At 37.5% G+C, this 19,249-nt stretch overlaps 1 protein-coding gene across 2 annotated transcripts in view; it reads right to left on the reverse strand.

The window, feature by feature from the left end:
* SNX7 (sorting nexin 7) overlaps positions 1-19,249 on the reverse strand; it is a 124,601-nt gene that overhangs the window by 97,141 nt on the left and 8,211 nt on the right. The window contains exon 1 of one of the 2 annotated variants that reach the window (XM_049875760.1): positions 3,224-3,322. The exons of the other annotated variant lie outside the window; for it this stretch is intronic. Coding sequence (XP_049731717.1) covers positions 3,224-3,274 — 51 coding nt within the window. The 5' untranslated portion in view covers positions 3,275-3,322. Of the gene's footprint in view, positions 1-3,223; positions 3,323-19,249 lie in introns of those variants that run through there. 2 annotated transcript variants of the gene reach the window in all.

The raw sequence follows: 19,249 nt of genomic DNA on the forward strand, positions 1-19,249 counted from the left end.
GATAGATGACAAGGACCTTCCTCTAGACGCAAAAGAAAGAGAAGGCCTTCCCCTAGAACTGGTGCTCTGAATTTGGACTTCTAGCCTCCTAGACTGTGAAAGAATAAATTTCTCTTTGTTAAAGCCATTCACTTGTGCTATTTCTGTTACAGCAGCACTAGATGACAAGACAGAAGCTATACATGAAAATATGAACAGAAGTTATTCCAGGCGTTAGGATTACTGTTAAATTTAATATTTTTCTATGTGCATGTCTATCTTCCAAATATTCTAAAATAAACACATTGTTTTTCAATCAGGGGGAAAAAATAAAGGTTAAATTTGATAGAGGCAAGAGTGTATACAATGTGTCCGGAGACAGTAAGAACCACTGTGATAAACCAAAATAATTGTCTAGGGCCACCTGGCAGAAGACCTTGGATTACATTTGATTTTTTTTTTTTTTCTTTTTCTTTTTCCTTAACTCACCAAAGTCGCAGAGTTAAATATAAAATTTAAAAAAATAAGTATGGAAAAACAAAAGACAAGAATCACATGATTTTATCAATTGATGCAGAAAAGGCATTTGACAAAGTTCAACACCCATTCATGATAAAAACTCTCAGCAAAATAGGAATAGAAGGAAAATTCCTCAACATAATAAAGGGCATCTATGCAAAGCCAACAGCCAACATCACCCTAAATGGAGACAGCCTGAAAACATTCCCACTGAGATCGGGAACCAGACAAGGATGCCCTTTATCACCACTCTTATTCAACATTGTGCTTGAAGTCCTAGCCAGAGCAATTAGGCTAGATAAAGAAATAAAGGGCATCCAGATTAGCAAGGAAGAAGTCAAAGTATCTCTATTTAAAGATGACATGATCTTACACACAGAAAACCCTAAGGAATCCTCCAGAAAACTACTGAAATTAATAGAAGAGTTCAGCAGAGTATCGGGATACAAGATAAACATACAAAAATCAGTTGGATTCCTCTACACCAACAAAAAGAACATCGAAGAGGAAATCACCAAATCAATGCCATTTACAGTAGCCCCCAAGAGGATCAAATACTTAGGAATAAATCTTATCAGAGATGTAAAAGACTTACACAAAGAAAACTACAGTACACTTCTGCAAGAAACAAAAAAATACTTACCTAAGTGAAAGAACATACCTTGCTCGTGGATAGGAACACTTAACATTATAAAAATGTCTATTCTACCAAAAGCGATCTATACATTTAATGCAATTCTGATCAAAATCCCAAGGACATTCTTTAATGAGATGGAGAAACAAATCACCAGTTCCATATGGCAGGGAAAGAGGCCCCGGATAAATAATGCATTACTGAGAAAGATGAACCAAGTGGGAGGCCTTACTTCACCTGATTTTAGAACCTATTATACTGCCACAGTAGTCAAAACAGCCTGGTACTGGTACAACAACAGATACATGGACCAATGGAACAGAATTGAGAATCCAGACATAAATCTACCCACATATGAGCAGTTGATACTTGACAAAGGCCCCAAAACAGTTAAATGGGGAAAAGACAGTCTTTTTAACAAATGGTGCTGGCATAACTGGATATCCAGCCGCCAAAAAAAGGAAACAAGACCCATACCTCACTCCATGCACAAAAACTAACTCAAAATGGATCAAAGACCTAAATATAAAATCTAAAATGATAAAGATCATGGAAGAAAAAATAGAGACAACGTTAGGAGCTCTAATACATGGCATAAACAGTATTCAAAACATAAAGAATGCAGAAGAAAAACTAGATAACTGGGAGCTCCTAAAAATCAAACACCTACGCTCATCCAAAGACTTCACCAAAAGAGTAAAAAGACTACCTACAGACTGGGAAAAAGTTTTTAGCTATGACATTTCTGATCAACGCCTGATCTCTAAAATCTACAGGACACTGCAAAAACTCAACTGCAAAAAGACAAATAACCCAATTAAAAAATGGGCAAAAGATATGAATAGACACGTCACTAAAGAAGACATTCAGGTAGCTAACAGATATATGTGGAAATGTCTACGATCATTAGCCATTAGAGAAATGCAGATCAAAACTACAATGAGATTTCATCTCACTCCAACAAGGCCAGAATTAATCCAAAAAACACAAAATAATAAATGTTGGAGAGGCTGTGGAGAAACTGGAACACTTATACACTGCTGGTGGGAATGTCAAATGGTACAACCACTTTGGAAATTGATCTGGCGCTTCCTTAAAAGGCTAGAAATAGAACTACCATACGATCCAGCAATCCCACCCCTTGAAATATATCCTAGAGAAATAAGAGCCTTTATACAAACAGATATATGCACACCCATGTTTATTGCAGCACTGTTTACAATAGCAAAAAGATGGAAGCAACCAAGGTGCCCATTCATGGTTGCATGGATAAATTATGATATATTCACACAATGGAATACTACGCATCGATAAAGAACAGTGACGAATCTGTGAAACATTTCATAACATGGAGGAACCTGGAAGGCATTATGCTGAGTGAAATTAGTCAGATACAAAAGGACAAATATTGTATAAGACCACTATTATAAGAACTTGAGAAATAGTTTAAACTGAGAAGAAAACATTCTTTTGTGGTTACGAGAGCAGGGAGGGAGGGAGGGTGGAGAGGGGCATTCACTAATTAGACAGTAGATAAGAACTATTTTAGGTGAAGGGAAAGACAGCACACAATACAGGGGAGGTCAGCACAATTGGACTAAACCAAAAGCAAAGAAGTTTCCTGAATAAACCGAATGCTTCGAAGGCCAGCATAGCAGGGGCAGGGGTCTGGGGACCATGGTTTCAGGGCACATCTAAGTCAACTGGCATAATAAAATCTATTAAGAAAACATTCTCCACCCCACTTTGAAGAGCGGCGTCTAGGGTCTTAAATGCTAGCAAGCAGCCATCTAAGATGCATCAATTGGTCTCAACCCACCTGGATCAAAGGAGAATGAAGAACGCCAAGGACACAAGGTGATTACGAGCCCAAAGACAGAAAGGGCCACATGAACCAGAGACTACATCATCCTGAGACCAGAAGAACTAGATGGTGCCTGGCTACAACTGATGGCTGTCCTGACAGGGAACACAACAGAGAACCACTGAGGAAGCAGGAGAGCAGTGGGATGCAGACCCCAAATTCTCATAAGACCAGACTTAACGGTCTGACTGAGACTGGAAGGACCCCGGTGGTCATGGCCCCCAGACCTTCTGTTGCCCCAGGACAGGAACCATTCCTGAAGCCAACTCTTCAGACATGGATCGGACTGGACAATGGGTTGGAGAGGGATGCTGGCGAGGAGTGAGCTTCTTGGATCAGGTGGACACTTGAGACTATGTTGGCATCTCCTGCCTGGAGGGGAGATGAAAGGGTAGAGGGGGTTAGAAGCTGGTGAAATGGACACGAAAAGAGAGTGCAGGGAGAGAGCGGGCTGTCTCATTAGGGGGAGAGTAATTGGGAGTGTGCAGCAAGGGGTATATGGGTTTTTGTGTGAGAGACTGACTTGATTGGTAAACTTTCACTTAAAGCACAATAAAAATTATAAAAAAAATATGTATGGAATCCTATAAAAATGAGACTGTCAAAGTAAAATATAGAATGTTAACAATGGAATACCAAACAGTCATTAGAAATCAGAATTTAGAGCTTCCAAATAAATGTGCAATCAGCCCATACAAAAACCTCTCTCAATAACCATCTCATATAAATAGTAGTTTTCCACCTTAAAAAATTAAAAAAGCTGACAAGTTTTAACTTCACAGGCTAGTGTACTTTAAATCTTACTGACATTGCATACAACCATGTGCTTTGGGGTTCTTTGTACTCACCCTCCTAACATGTCACAACCCACTCCTTTTACCACTCTTTTTACTAGATAATTTAGCATTCTATTTCTTCTGCTTAAAATGCACCCTTTTGTAGAGTGGGATAGAGCTGTATGAATTTACAAAGGCTCACGATTCCAATGAGTAGTGTGGTGTCATAAAAATATGCTTCAACATCTAGTGGAGGAAGAAAATTACAGGCTAAAATTTAGCAACATCCAAGATTTCAGTGGAAAGATTTAAATTACTATGAATCACTCAAAAACATTCTTAAAACTTCAGTAAAATGACTATCTAAAGTGTTTTGTATTCACTTCAAAAAAAAATATACTGATGATACTTAAAAGATTTACATTTGGATATGAATAACTAAGGAAAATAAGTGAGAAGATCCGAAAAAGTAATTAACCAAAAAATTCCATTTAACCTTTTGTATTTGATGCTTTTCAGGGGAATGGATCATTAAAATTTGTTCTTTCCAAAAAAAGGTCCACAATTATATGTGCTTTCTCTCTCCCTTTCTTCTTCCCTTTTTTTTTTTTTTCTTTCACTCATTCTTGACATTTGGATATATGTCTATTATCTTATGGCTTTTTCACAGTAAAAATACATCTTCTCATTTTTTCTTCAAGAGATTTAAAAAGTCAGAAAAATTATCTCTGTAATACCATTCTCATAGCTAATAAAGGGAAAACACACACACATACACACATAACCAAAAACAAAACAAAAAACCCTGGGATAGTTTCAGGTAGATACTGAATATGTGCAAGAGAAAAATAAGCACAACTTGTTGCTGGAAATCACTGGCTTTTATCCTTACTGTAAAACAACACAACCACTGGAAAAAAACAACTTAAGTAATTTTACTGAAACGACATTAGAATTGTGTTACCGCAATTGGAATTTATTGGCAAAGTTACTTTCAGAGTAACATTTTCTTGTAGTTACTCTTGGTTTACTATAAGCATTTCTGTACATACAAGCGTGTTGTTCTGTAGCTAGGTTGTTAGGTGTCATGAGTCGGTTCCAACTCATAGCAGCCCTATGTACAACTGAACAAAACACTGCCAAGTCCTGCGCCATCCTCATAATCCTTGCTATGTTTGAGCTTCTTGTTGCAGCCACTGTGTCAATCCATCTCACAGGTCTTCCTCTTTTTCATTGGCCCTCTACTTTACTAAGCATGATGTCCTTCTCCAGGGACTGACACCTCTTGATAAGATATCCAAAGTATGTAAGACGAAGTATCATCATCCTAGATTCTACGGAGCACTCTGGTTCTACTTCTTCCAAGACAGATTTGTACGTTCTTCTGGCAGTCCGTGGCATATTCACTATTCTTCGCCAACACCATAATTCAAACACATCAATTCTTCTTCAGTCTCCCCTATTTGTTGTCCAGCCTTCAAATATGACAAACAAACAAACAAACAAACAAAAAAACCCCAGGGCCGTCGAGTTGGCTCTGACTCATAGCGACTCTATAGGATGAGGTGACTGAAAATAGTGCGGTTTAGGTCAGACATACCTCAAAGTGACAACTTTGTTTTTTAATACTTTACAGAGGTTTTTTTTGCAGCAGATTTGCCCAATGCAACACGTTCCTTGATTTTTTGACTGCTGCTTCCATGGGCATTGACTGTGGATCCAAGTAAAATGAAACTCCTGTCAAATTCAATCTTTTCTCCATTTACAATTATGTTGTGTATTGGTCCAGTTGTGAAAATTTTTGTTTTCTTTATGTGGAGGTGTAACCCATACTGAAGGCTGTAGTCTTTGATTTTCATCAGTAAGTGCTTCAAGTCCTCTTCGCTTTCAGCAAGCAAGGTTGTGTCATGGGCTTATCGCGGGTTGTTAATAAGTCTTCCTCCAATCCTGATGCCTTATTCTTCTTCATATAGTCTGACTTTTTGGATTATGTGCTCAGCATACGGACTGAATAAATATGATGAAGGGATACAACCCTCACACATACATTTCCTAGTTTTAAACCACACAGTATCCCTTTGTTCTGTTCAAATGACTACCTCTTGCTCTTTGTACAGGTTCTGCATGAGCACAATGAAGTGTTCTAGAATTCCCATTCTTCGCAATGTTATCCATAATTTATCATAATCCACATAGTCAAATGCCTTTGCATAGTCAATGAAACAAAGGTAAACATCTTTCCGGTATTCTCTGCTTTAACACAAAATCTATCTGACATCAGCAATAATATCCCTTGTTCCACATCCTCTTCTGAATCTAGCTTGAATTTCTGGCAGTTTACTGTCAATGTACTGCTACAATCATTTTTTACTTATTTTCAGTAAAATTTTACTTGCCTGTGATATTACTGATACTGTTTGATAATTTCCACATTCAGTTGGATCACCTCTCTTGGTACTAGGCACAAATATGGATCTCTTCCAGTCAGTTGGCTAGCTAGCTCCCTTCCAAATTTCTTGGCATAGACGAGTTGAGCGCTTCCAGTGTTGCATCTATTTGCTGAAATATCTCATTTGATATTCTGTCAATTCCTGGAGCCTTGTTTTTGGCCAATGCCTTCAGTGCAGCTTGGGCTTCTTCCTTCGGTACCGCGGTTGAATGTCGACCAGTTCTTTTTGGTACAGTGACTCTGTGTATTCCTTCCATCTTACTTTGATGCTTCCTGTGTCATTCATTATTTTGCTCATAGAATCCTTCAATATTATAAATCAAGGCCTGAATTTTTTCTTTAGCTCTTTCAGCTTGAGAAATGCTAAGGTTATTCTTCTCCTTTGGTTTTTTAACTCCAGGTCTTTATACATTTCATTATAATACTTTGGCTTCTCGAGCTGCCCTTTGAAATCTTCTATTCAGCTCTTTTACTTCATTATTTCTTCCATTCACTTTAGCTACTCTACATTCAAGAATAAGTTTCAGGGTATCTTCTAAACATCCATTTTGATCTTTTCTTCCTTTTCTAATTTTTAGTGACCTTTTGCTTTCCCCATGTATGATATCCTTGATGTCATCCTAGAATTCATCATGCCTTTGGTCATTAGTGTTCAATGCATCAAATCTATTCTTGAGATGGTCTCTAAATTCAGGTGGGATATACTCAAGCTCATCCTTTGGCTCTCGTAGGCTTGTTCTAATTTTCTTCAGCTTCAACTTGAACTTGCATATGAGCAACTGATGGTCTATTGGCACATTCTGCCCCGGCCTTGTTCTGACTGATGACATTGAGCTTCTCCATCATCTCTTTCCACAGATGTAATCGATTTGATTCCTGTGTATTCCATCCACGGAAGTGCACATGTATAGTTGCCATTTATGTCATTGAAAAAGGTATTTGCAACAAATAAGTCATTAGTCTTGCAAAATTCTATCATGTGATCTCCAGCTTCATTTCTATCACCAAGTCAATATTTTCCAACTACCAATGCTTCTGTCTCCAACTTTCGCATTCCAATCATCAATAATTATCAATGCGTCCTGATTGCATGTCTGATCCATTTCAGACTTAGATGTTGGTAAAAAAATCTTTAGTTTCTTCATCTTTAGCATGAGTGGTTGGTGCATAAATTGATGTACTTGGTGTGTACACAGAAGTGTACTCATTGAAAATTTGTCAAACAAAGCAAGGATGAAGGAAGGAATCATGATTAAAATATTTCATCCTCATTTTCATTCATTCATTTCTTTTCAAGTTAACAATCAGCTCCAATAATTTCTGGAATTTTTTTTTCCTCCCTTCTTTAATGCTATTAGAAAGTTTCAAAAATTCTACTACTGAAGTAAATGGAATATATAGCTGAAATTTAAAACAATGACTCGTTAATATTTGAGTGCTCAGGAGATAAAAACCTAAAGAAACAGGTTAAAAGGTGAAATATGACCTCTCTAAGATATGTCTCTCCTTAATGTGTCTCTATAAAATGCTACTTAGGAACATCTCATAAATATAACATGAATTACTCTGATAATACTAAATCTCATCCACCATCTGTGCACAAACAGCTATTTTCTTTTTACAAGTAGAGGGGAAAAAAAATCAACGTGTGAAGTGTGATAAATCAGAATACTGGCATGAAAAGGCCATGCAAATAAAATAGCTGATGCACAAGAAACACGCACACCAAGAGACATCTGGTAAAAAGGCAACTTAAAGTGGAAGGAGCTTGAGAAACCATGTTGTTAAGAGGGATACTCATCTTGACAGGCCTAAATTTAGACTTACCAGCTGTGTTTTGGTTTACAAATCCTTCCAATCTGCCTGCTTATAATAATAATAAATGAGAAAGGCCTTCTGTGGAACGTAGTTGAAAAAGTGATTTGGCGGGGAGAGCTGACCTCTGTCATGTTTTATAAAGGAGTGTACAACACTTAACCTTGTTTAACAAATATTCACTCTGTCAAAAAAAAAAAAAATGTAGTATATTAAAAGGAAAAGTCTCCGTTGTCAGCAGAGCTAAATTTAATCCAAGTTTAGACATACACTAGCTGTGTGAACTTGGTCAAGTCACTTTTCTGAGGTTAAGTTTTCTCACTTGTAACCTCTCAGAAAGGTCGTATCTCACTCACCTTGGATAAGGAAGGATTATCAAGAGATTAAAGAAAGAAAATAAATGTCCATACATACTGGCTTCTTGATATGTGCCACACAGTATGCTGAAGACTTTATATGAATTATTGTATGTAAACCTCATTACAAACACATAGAGTATGTGTTGCATTTTTCCCTCTTTTTAACCAGACAGCAATGCTACTAAGTAGATATTCTTTTACCTCTGTTTTTAGATGAAAAAATAGAGAAGTTAAATCATTTGCTCTTAACTGGAGAATCAGGGTCTGACTTCCTAACTTCCAGTAACTCAAGGTTACATCAAGATATGCTACTGATCCTGGGTTCTGTCACTGAATTCACTTTCGCAGTTTTCCACAAGAGTAAATAGAAATCTAAAGCCAGAGCAGATCAATTTCTCTGGTCAATATACAGCTATGTAGTACACAAAACCTGGGGAAGAACAAGTAAATTCAAGGCAGCACTACTGGAAATTAGATAAAACTAGAAACAAAAGCATGGATAAACAATCAATGTCACAAAACAATTTGTACAGTAATTGTTTAATGAGAAGCTAATTTGCTCTGTAAATTTCACCTGAAACACAATAAAAAAACAAATAGAAGGGATAAATAAATTGTGGTATATGCATACAAAGGCGTATATACCACACAGAAGTAAAAATCAACTACAACTTCATGCAACAACATGGATTAATCTCATAAACCAATGTAGAAAAAAAAAGTTATAAAAGAATTCATATAGGATACTATCAATTTGGAAACACTGGTGGCCTAGTGTTTAAGTGCTACGGCTACTAACCACGAGGTCAGCAGTTCAAATCCACCAGGCGTTCCTTGGAAACTCTATGTGGCAGTTCTACTCTGTCCTATAGGGTCACTATGAGTCGGAATCAACTCAATGACAGTGGGTTTGGTTTTTTGGGGTACTATCAATTTAAAAAGTCTCAAAACATACAAAGTCCAAATATGCATAAATCCTTAAAGTATATTGCTTAGGGGTGCATATGTACAGTAAAATTTTATGTAAAGCAAAAAAAGAATAAACATAAAATTCAGATTATCAACTTCTTTTAAGCAAGAGAAAGATAATCCAGGGAGGAGTCTATAGAGGACATCAAAACTTTTGTTTACATATTGCTTCTTAAACTAAGTGCTGAGTACATGGATGTATATTTTATTATTGTTTATACCAGAAGTCTGCAGATTGTTCTGCAAAGGGCCAGACAGTAAGAGTTTGTACTCTATGGGCCATATGGTCTCTGTCACAACTACTCAACTCTGTCATTAAAGGGTGAAAGTAGCCACAAGCAATACATAGTGTATGGGAGTTGCTGCCTTCCAATAAAACCTTATTTACAAAAATTGGTGGCAAGCACATTTGGCTCACTGGTCATCGTTTGCCTGTTTCATCCTATGGATGCTACAGAGATAGCTGTTTAATACAGATACATAGACAGATGTAATATAAACACATATATTTATGTATATTCTTTTGTATGCATGAAACCATTCTATGATAAAGACATTTTTAAACTTTAAAAGGGTATATTCAAATAGGATAAGGATAAAGACTATTAAAATTTGTCCATTAATTTTCTTTTCACAATTTTCTTATGAAACTTAGAAGAAGTAAAAATAAAGTTTTCCTGAGGTGGGAGGTAAGTTCTACATTTTTATCATTTGTGTTTCTTTTAGGGGCTCCTTTTTACTCTGAACCACACACACACACTCACAATCATTGTTTTAATCACCTCTATTTTTTTATAAAGATTACTGCATATGAAAGCAAAGAAAAGTAAAGAACAACCAAAATGCTAAGGATGAAAGATTAGGTAGACCCATAAAACAAAATGAGACTAAAAGGGCACATGGGCCCAGGTGCAATGACTAGAAGGCAAGAGAAGTCAGGAAATTATAATAAGGAACCCAAGGTCAAGAAGGGGAAAGTGTTGACATGTCGTGGGTTTGGTAACCAATATCACAAAACAATATGTGTACTAACTGTTTAATGAGAAGCTAGTTTGTTCTGGAAACCTTCATCTAATGTACAATTTAAAAAAATAAAATGCTAAGGCAGAAAGGCAAGGCTCCTTCACTAATGAAGCGTGTCCTCTAACACACTGATGTGGTTCATATGTATGCCTCAACAATATGTTGTATTACTATATGCCAGAGATATAGAAAGCCATACATACATACTAACTCTATAAATGATAAAAGAAACAAACAAACCTGTTGCCATCAAGTCAATTTCAACTCATACAGACCCTATAGGACACAGCAGAACTGCCCCATAGGGTTTCCAAGGACAGCCTGGTAGATTCAAACTGCCAGCATTTTAGTTAGCAGTCGGATGCTTAACCACTGAGCCACCAGAGCTCCGTAAATGATAAAGACCTACTGAAACTGCCTTAAAACAACTTTGGGTACTGGATACACATGAAACACAGTATCAGCCAGCTACCCAACTGTGGATTCAGTGATGATTAACTGAAAGCAGAACAAGCCAAGAAAAATAATTATAGTAAACTGAACTTCTCAAGAGAATGAATACATGTCCTATGGACAGATAATACTGCAGACCCCACTCAGGAATATAATCAAAATGGTGTCTAAGGAGAGCAACAAGCTGACTGCGAGTTTAAGAGGCATGGATCCTGGCCTACAGTGAATTAAAACTACTCCCCTAAACCAAAGCTCTATCGTTGTCGATGCTATCCAGCAAAGGGGTTGAGTGGCCTTCATTATCTAGCTTCACCTATAAACTTATACGGCATTTCTGAACAGACTGAATATACACATATGTATCAGAAAAACTGGCAGATAAAACAACTATACCAACTATATTCTCATCTCCTAGTATTTCTAAATAAAGCCTGGCAGATACTATTATGTAATGATTCATTCAGTGGGGGAGGTATACCCGTAAGATAGCATTTAAGAAACAATATCAGAATTTTGGTATCACTCTCAACAGTAACTAGAAAACATATGCTTTAATTATTCCCAAATTAAAAGTAATCTATCTCCTACATGTCATCTCCATGGAGCCTCCTCTGCCACCATGGAAGTTTTTATCACATTTTCCATTCTTAACTAAGTGGTTCCGTGATTAGTCCTATCTCCTGTTCCCGTTAATTCTGACTCATGGCTATCCCATGTGTTACAGAGTAAAACTGCTCTGAAAAGTTTTCTTGGCTGTCATCTTTAGGGAAGCTACGGCACCACGGGGTAGATTCAAACTGTCAGTATTTAGGTTAGTATACCCAACAAAAAAAAAAAAAAAACAAAAAAATTTAGGTTAGTAGTTGAGTACAAACCTTTTATGCCACCCAGGGACCTTAGTCCCATCCAAACTACTAACATATTACCACAATAAAAAACGAAACCCATTGCCATTGAGTCAGTTCCAACTCATAGCGACCCTATAGGACAGAGCAGAAATGCCCCACAGGGTTTCCTAGGCTGTAATCTTTACAGCCTAGGAAACCCTGGTGGCGTAGTGGTTAAGTGCTATAGCTGCTAACCAAAGGCCTGGCAGTTCAAATCTGCCAGGCACTCCTTGGAAACTCTATGGGGCAGTTCTACTCTGTCCTATAGGGTTGCTATGAGTCAGAATCAACTCGATGGCACTGGGTTTGGTTTGGTTTGGTTTTTAATCTTTACAGGAGCAGATTTCCAGGTCTTTTCCCCTGTGGATTCCAACCGTGACCTTTCGGTAAGCAGCCAAGTGCTTAAGCACTGCACCACCAGGACTCCTCATTACCTCCGTTAAATAACTATAAACTCCTGAAAAAGAGGAACAAATATACTTTTGTGATCCTCTGAAGATGTCACTACAAATGAAAAATGGATGCTTATACGATAATAGCAAACACTGAGTCTTTCCTAAGTGTCACGAACTGATTCTCAGCACCACATATTTGTATTATTTCATTTAATCCTCTCAACAACCTGATCATCATCCCTGTTTTACAGATAATTAAACTTGTGACATAGAGATGACGACAATTATCTATTTGCACACAAAAAGCACCCAGTGTAATAGCAATTCCATTTCATTCAACAAATGTTGCTTGAAATGTCTACCATGTGCCTGGGGATACAACAGTGACCAAGGCTGCTCTCTTCAAGCTTATACTTTAGTTAGGAGGGTACAGATAATAAATAAGCAAACAAATAAACAAGATAATCCTGATATGAATAAGTATTAATAAAAAAGGGAATAAAGAACATTATGCTGATTGAAATAAGTCAATCACAAAAGGACAAATATTTTAAGATCTCACTTATATAAAATGACAAGAATAAGCTCGTATGGAGACCAAAGTTTATTACTGGTTACCAGGGACAGGAGGCAGAGGAAACCCATCGTTTAGGAAGCAGTGAGTTTCTGTTTATGGTGATGGGAAATTTAGCACTGATGGTAATAGTTGCACACGACATAATTAATGTAATTGATATCCCTAAATTGTTCACCAAAAAAAACATTGAACTAGCAAATGTTGTGTTACATATACATTTTTACAACAATAAAAAAAAAACAACAACAAAAGGAGGGGGGATAAGTTCTAGAGAGGGTTGCTGGAGTGAGGGATTAAGGCAGGGAAGAAGAATGCTTCTGATAGAGTGGTCAGGGAAGGCATCTTTAAAGAGGTAAAGTAAGGAGTCAGCCATCGAAAACACTGAGGGAAGACAACTACAGGCAGAGGGACCAAGAAGGCCCAAGATAGGAAAGGATATAGGTGGTAAAGACCAAAGAGGAGAACCAACAAAACTCATTTTGACATTTACTGTGATAGAATTCAAGTATTTACATTGTAACTGTATAGATTGTAAAAAAAAAAAAAGGAATGGGAGAGCTCCAGGATAAATGAATGTTGTAGCTGAAAATCCAAAAGTAAGAGATCTATTGCACAGCCAGATATTTTTAAGGATCTGTGTGGTCTTACTCTGACTACTTATGAACATTAGTCAATTGGAGGTTGTTAATTATGACTAATGCATTTCCATTCATCTCAGTTATGCTTGGGCTATTTCTTAACCAGTGGAAAATTCTGTTTTTTGTATTGAATATTCCATAGGAAAACAATGATCTTCCTTATTTGAAAAGTTTCAATATGACATTTGCCTGTAACTTTTCCACATAACCATAGTGGGAGATGGTACGACTGTCAACGATCCCTTGTCTCTCAGTGGGAGGATTACACATTCTCACCCATTGCCAGGTGACTTTCAGTGTCTCCTGTGGAAGGGGAATAGTGCCTCACTAATGGGTTTGACCAGTGACTGACTGGACAATGCATGTGTCTGGGGAAGATATGGGGGCCACTACTTGCTTCCATCTGTGCTCATGTTCTTTTTCCTTGCTACGAGAATGACATGTCCCAGTAAGAGGTGGCTCTAGTCAGTTTTGACTCCAAAATTAAGAAAACGTGGAGCAGCCCAGAGCAGAATTACTACTGAGCCACAGCTGACAAGCAAATGAGCAAAAAGTAAATCTTTGTCGTAGGTCAGCCAATGCAGTCATGAGGTGGTTTGTATTATAGCATAAACTAGTAAAGGCTAACAGAGATAACATTTGATTTTCAATTATACTACAAAATATATATATTATACATATGAAGTCCTGTGGCACAGTGGTTAAAAGCCATGGCTGCTAATCAAAAGGTCGGTAGTTGGAATCCACCAGCCACTCCTTGGAAATGCTACAGTGTAGTTCTACTTTGTCCTATAGGGTCACTATGAGTCAGAATCAGCTCGACAGCAACAGGTTTGGTTTTTTTTTTAATTATAGATATGTATGTATGTATATACATACAGCACTGGGTTTTTGGGTATGTATGTATATAACCTTAGACTTTTTTTCCCCAATTTTGAAGATTCATATACCAAGAGTATGCCATTCATTTTTGGCCACACATAATAAGGTTTTCACTTGAATTCGAAACAGAATTTTTATTCTTAATATTTCATTTTAAATGACTAAGTCCTCTGTGTTCCATTTTAAAATAAAAACTTTCTTATATAAAAAAAAGTGATTAAAAAATAATAACAATTACAACAAAAATGAACCTTGAAAACATTACACTAAATGAAAGAAACCAGGAACAAAAGGCCACGTATTGTATGGTTCCATTTTTATGAAATGTCCTGAAAAGGCAAATCTGTAGAGACAGAAAGGAATAGATTAGTGACTGCCTACAGCTGGGAGGGGCAACTGGGATTAACTGTAATTAGACATAGGGACCTTATTAGGGTGATGAAAATGTTCTAAATATGGATTATGGTGATGATTGAGTACAATTTAATAAATTTGCTAAAAAAAAACAAATTTTAAACCCCAAATGGGTGAATTTCCTGGTATGCATATTACACCTCAATAAAGTTGGCTAAAAGCAAGAAAAAAAAAAAGCATGTTGTATAAAAGCATTTCTGGAAGTCAAAACAACAATAATGATGAAATCCTTTCAGTTTCAACTCTAAAAGCTCTTGGTTTACCTTTCTGCTGTTTTGTCATAAATGTGCTCTGCTGATTTTTTTACGTCAGTATTTGCCTAATGGCTATGATTGCCTGACTATATCCTTTATCATTCATCCTACAGGTAGCACTGTGTTATCCAGCACGATGGATACAAAACATGTCAGAGTTAATCAAACACTGTTTAAAACAGACATCTTTTAAGCACATACTTTTCACTTGTTTATTGAAAAAAAAATTTTTTTTCTATTGAGAAAACTTAAAATATCTCTTTAAAGTAACTGTAATGTCTGTTTTAACTTTTAGTCTTACATCCTCTTTGGGAAGTGCAGGATATACCTAAACTAACACATAGAATAAATTGTAAACACTCTAAGAGTACCGCACCCTACGTGTATGTCAGTTTCTCTTACTGTGGGGGCTATTCAAATTTACCCAGCAACCACAAAGGCAAAAGATGAAGAAACTGAAGATTTTTACCAACTTCTGCAGTCTGAAATTGATCAAACATGCAATCAGGATGCACTGATAATTACTGGTGATTGGAATGCGAAAGTCAGAAATAAAGAAGAAGGATTGGTAGTTGGGAAGAACGACCCTGGTAACAGAAACAATGCTGGAGATTGCATGACTGAATTTTGCAAGACCAACAACTTCTTCATGGCAAATACCTTTTTTCACCAACATAAACGGGGACTATACACATGGACTTCAACAGATGGAATACACAGGAACCAAATTGACTACATCTGTGGAAAGATATGATGGAAAAGCTCAATATCATCAGTCAGAAACAAGGCCAGGGACTCACTGCAGATCAGATCATCAATTACTCATACGTAAGTTCAAGTTGAGACTGAAAAAAATTAGAACAAGTCCATGACAGCCAAAGTATGACCTTTAGTATATCCTATCTGAAGTTAGAGGCCATCTCAAGAATAGGTTTGACGCACTGAACACTAATGACTGAAGCCAGATGAGTTCTGGAATGACATCAAGGACATATACATGAAAAAAGCAAGAGGCCATTAAAAAGACAGGAGAGAAAGACAAGATGTCAGAAGAGACTCTGAAACTTGCTCTTGAACATCAAGTAGCTAAAGCAAAAGGAAAAAATATGAAATAAAAGAGCTGAACAGAAGATTTCAAACGGAAGCTCGAGAAGACAAAGTATTAAGATAACATGTGCAAAGACCTGGAGATAGAAAACCAAAAGGGAAGGACAAGCTCAGCATTTCTCAAGCTGAAAAAAATGAAGAAAAAAATTCAAGCCTCAAGCTGCAATACTGAATGATTCCACAGGGAAATATATTAAATGACACAGGAAGCATCAAAAGAAGATGGAAAGAACACAGAGTCGCTATAGCGTAAAAATTGGCCAACGTTCAACCATTTTAGGAGGTAACATATGATCAGGAACCCATAATACTGAAGGAAGAAGTCCGAACTGCACGGAAGGCATTGGGGGAAAACAAGGCTCTAGGAATTGATGGAACACCGATTAGATGTTTCAATAATCGGATGCAGCATGCTTACTCGTCTATACCAAGAAATCTGGAAGACAGCTACCTGGCCAACCAACTGGAAAAGATCCATATTTATGCCTATTCCCGAGAAAGGTGATCCATCTGAATGCAGAAATTATGGAACAATTTCATTAATATCACATGCAAGCAAAATTTTCCTGAAGATCATTTGAAAGCAGCTGCAGCAGTACCTCAACAGGGAAATGCCAGAAATTCAAGCTGGATTTAGAAGAGGACATGGAATCAGGGGTATCGTTGCTGATGTCAGATGGGTCCTGGCTGAAATCACAGAATACCAGAAAGATGTTTGTTTACCTGTGTTTTACTGGCTACACAAAGGTATTTGATTCTGTGGATCCTAACAAATCATGGATAATGTTTCAGAGAATGGGAATTTTGGAACACTGAATTGTGCTTATGAGGAATCTGTACATGGATCAAGAGGTAGTCTTTCAAACAGAACAAGGGGATACTGCGTGGTTTAAAGTCAGGAAAGGTGTGCATCAGGGCTATATCCTTTCACCATACCTCTTCAACCTGAGAGCAAATAATCCGAGAAACTGTACTATACGAAGAAAGGGGCATCGGGATTAGAGGAGACTCATTAACAACCTACATTATGCAGATGACACAACCTTGCTTGCTGAAACTGAAGAGGACTTGAAGCACTTACTGTTGAAGATCAAAGGCCACAACCTTCAGTATGGATTGCTCCTCAACATAAAGAAAGCAAAAATCCTCACAACTGGACCAATAAGCAACATCATGATAAACAGAGAAAAGACTGAGGTTGTAAAGGATTTCATTTTATTTGGACCCACAATCAACAGCCATGGAAGCAGCAGTGAAGAAATCAAAAAGATGCACTGCATTGGACAAATCAGCTGCAAAAGACCTCTTTAAGGTGTTTAAAAGCAAAGATGTCACCTTGAGGACTAAGGTGTGCCTGACCCAAGCTATGGTGTTTTCAACTGCCTCACAAGCATGTGAAACCTGGACAATGAAAAAGTAAGACTGAAGAAAAATTGACGCCTTTGAATTGTGGTGTTGGAGAAGAATATTGACTATACCATGGACTGCCAGAACGAACAAGTCTGTCTTGGAAGAAGTACAGCCAGAGTGATCCTTGGAAGTGAAGATGGTGAGACTATGTCTCATATATTTTGGACATGTTATCAGGAGGGATCAGTCCCTGGAGAAGGACATTATGCTTGGTAAGGTAGAAACTCAGTAAAAAAGAGGAAGACCGTCAATGAAATGGACTGACAGTGTGGCTGCAACAATGGGCTCAAGCATAACAACAGTTGTGAGGATGGCGCAGGACCGGGCAGTGTTTCATTCTGTTGTATAGGGTCACTATGAGTTGGAACCAACTCGACAGCACTTACCAACAACAACAAGAGCACTGCCACTTGTGAAACTGTAGCAGGCCATCAGCTTAGAGTTGTGCTACAGCATCCTATCTGGAATCCCAGGAATGCAAAAATGAAACTCCATCTTTAAACTCAAAGGAAACAAATATGCTTTTAAGAGTATATAAATTCAAGTACAGAATTTTTAAACAATATTTTCCCAAATCATTTGTAGTAATTTCCCCCACTGCCCCTGACCAATAAGTAAGTAAATATTATTGCTACATAAAACTGAACCTCTCTTGTAGGTTCCTATGGATTTTTCTTTTGGCTATACAACAACCGATCGTTTTCCAAATATAGTATTGAGTAAAGAGCCCTGGTGGTACAATGGTTAAGAACTTGGCTGCTAACCAAAAGGTTAGCAGTTCAAATCCACCAGCTGCTCCTTGGAAACCCTATGGGAGAGTTCTACTCTGTCCTATACGGTTTTTATGAGTTGGAATCAACTAGACAGTCACAGGCTTGGTTTTTGTTTATAGTTCCCTCTAGTGCTTGTCCCTTTTTGCACCTGCCTTTCTAACCTTGTGATCTCTGTAAGCTACCTAGTATTCATCACATTCCTTTCTTGCCAGAGTTGGTTTCCACTGCTTACAACCAAATTCCCTAAGACAGGTCCTATTAACCTGTAAGAATTCATTTTCCAATTAAAAGAAGATTCTTAAATGCTTCCCTTGGGTGTTTGATACTCTGTGTTTATTTCTTCTAATGCAATTTAAATAGGAGATATAGTGTAGAATTGAGGCTCAACATATCTGCATCATGCAGCAATAACATTTACTTACCATTGATTAAAAATGAATTTGTTTTAATTCTGTTTGGTTTAGTATCTGAAAGACCAATACAATACAAACTGAATTTATTAAAATTCAGATCACTGGCAAATTATCATGCTAATTGTGTCTATACCTATGGAAAAAGCCACAGGCCATGTCACTCATTAATGCATTTATTACATAAATATTCAGAGTTCCTATGCTCTCTATCTTCAAGGAGTTTAATCTACTCCCAGTGCCGTCGAGCTGTCTTCAAGGAGTTTAATCTACTCCCAGTGCCGTCGAGCTGATTCCAACTCATAGCGGCCCTATACGACAGAGCAGAACTGCCCCATAGAGTTTCCAAGGAGCACCTGGCGGATTCGAACTGCCGACCCTTTGGTTAGCAGCCACAGCACTTAACCACTACGCCACCAGGGTTTCCTTTAATCTACTAGAGGTAGACAATCATCAGGTTTTAGAGAAGAGAAATAAGTGCCTATTTATTCTGCAGAATGTATTCAGTATTACAAGACTCAAAACACTATTAAGGGGAGCACAGAGTGGGGTGCTGGACAGCTCTTGGGGAAGAGATACCTTCTCACAGAGCCACAAACATGAGAAAAGATTTTGTTTTGCTGATCCAGAACTAATTACACAGAAGTAGAAAAATACAGAGT

Source organism: Elephas maximus, chromosome 3 (assembly GCF_024166365.1).
Source record: "Elephas maximus indicus isolate mEleMax1 chromosome 3, mEleMax1 primary haplotype, whole genome shotgun sequence".
NCBI lineage: Eukaryota > Metazoa > Chordata > Mammalia > Proboscidea > Elephantidae > Elephas > Elephas maximus.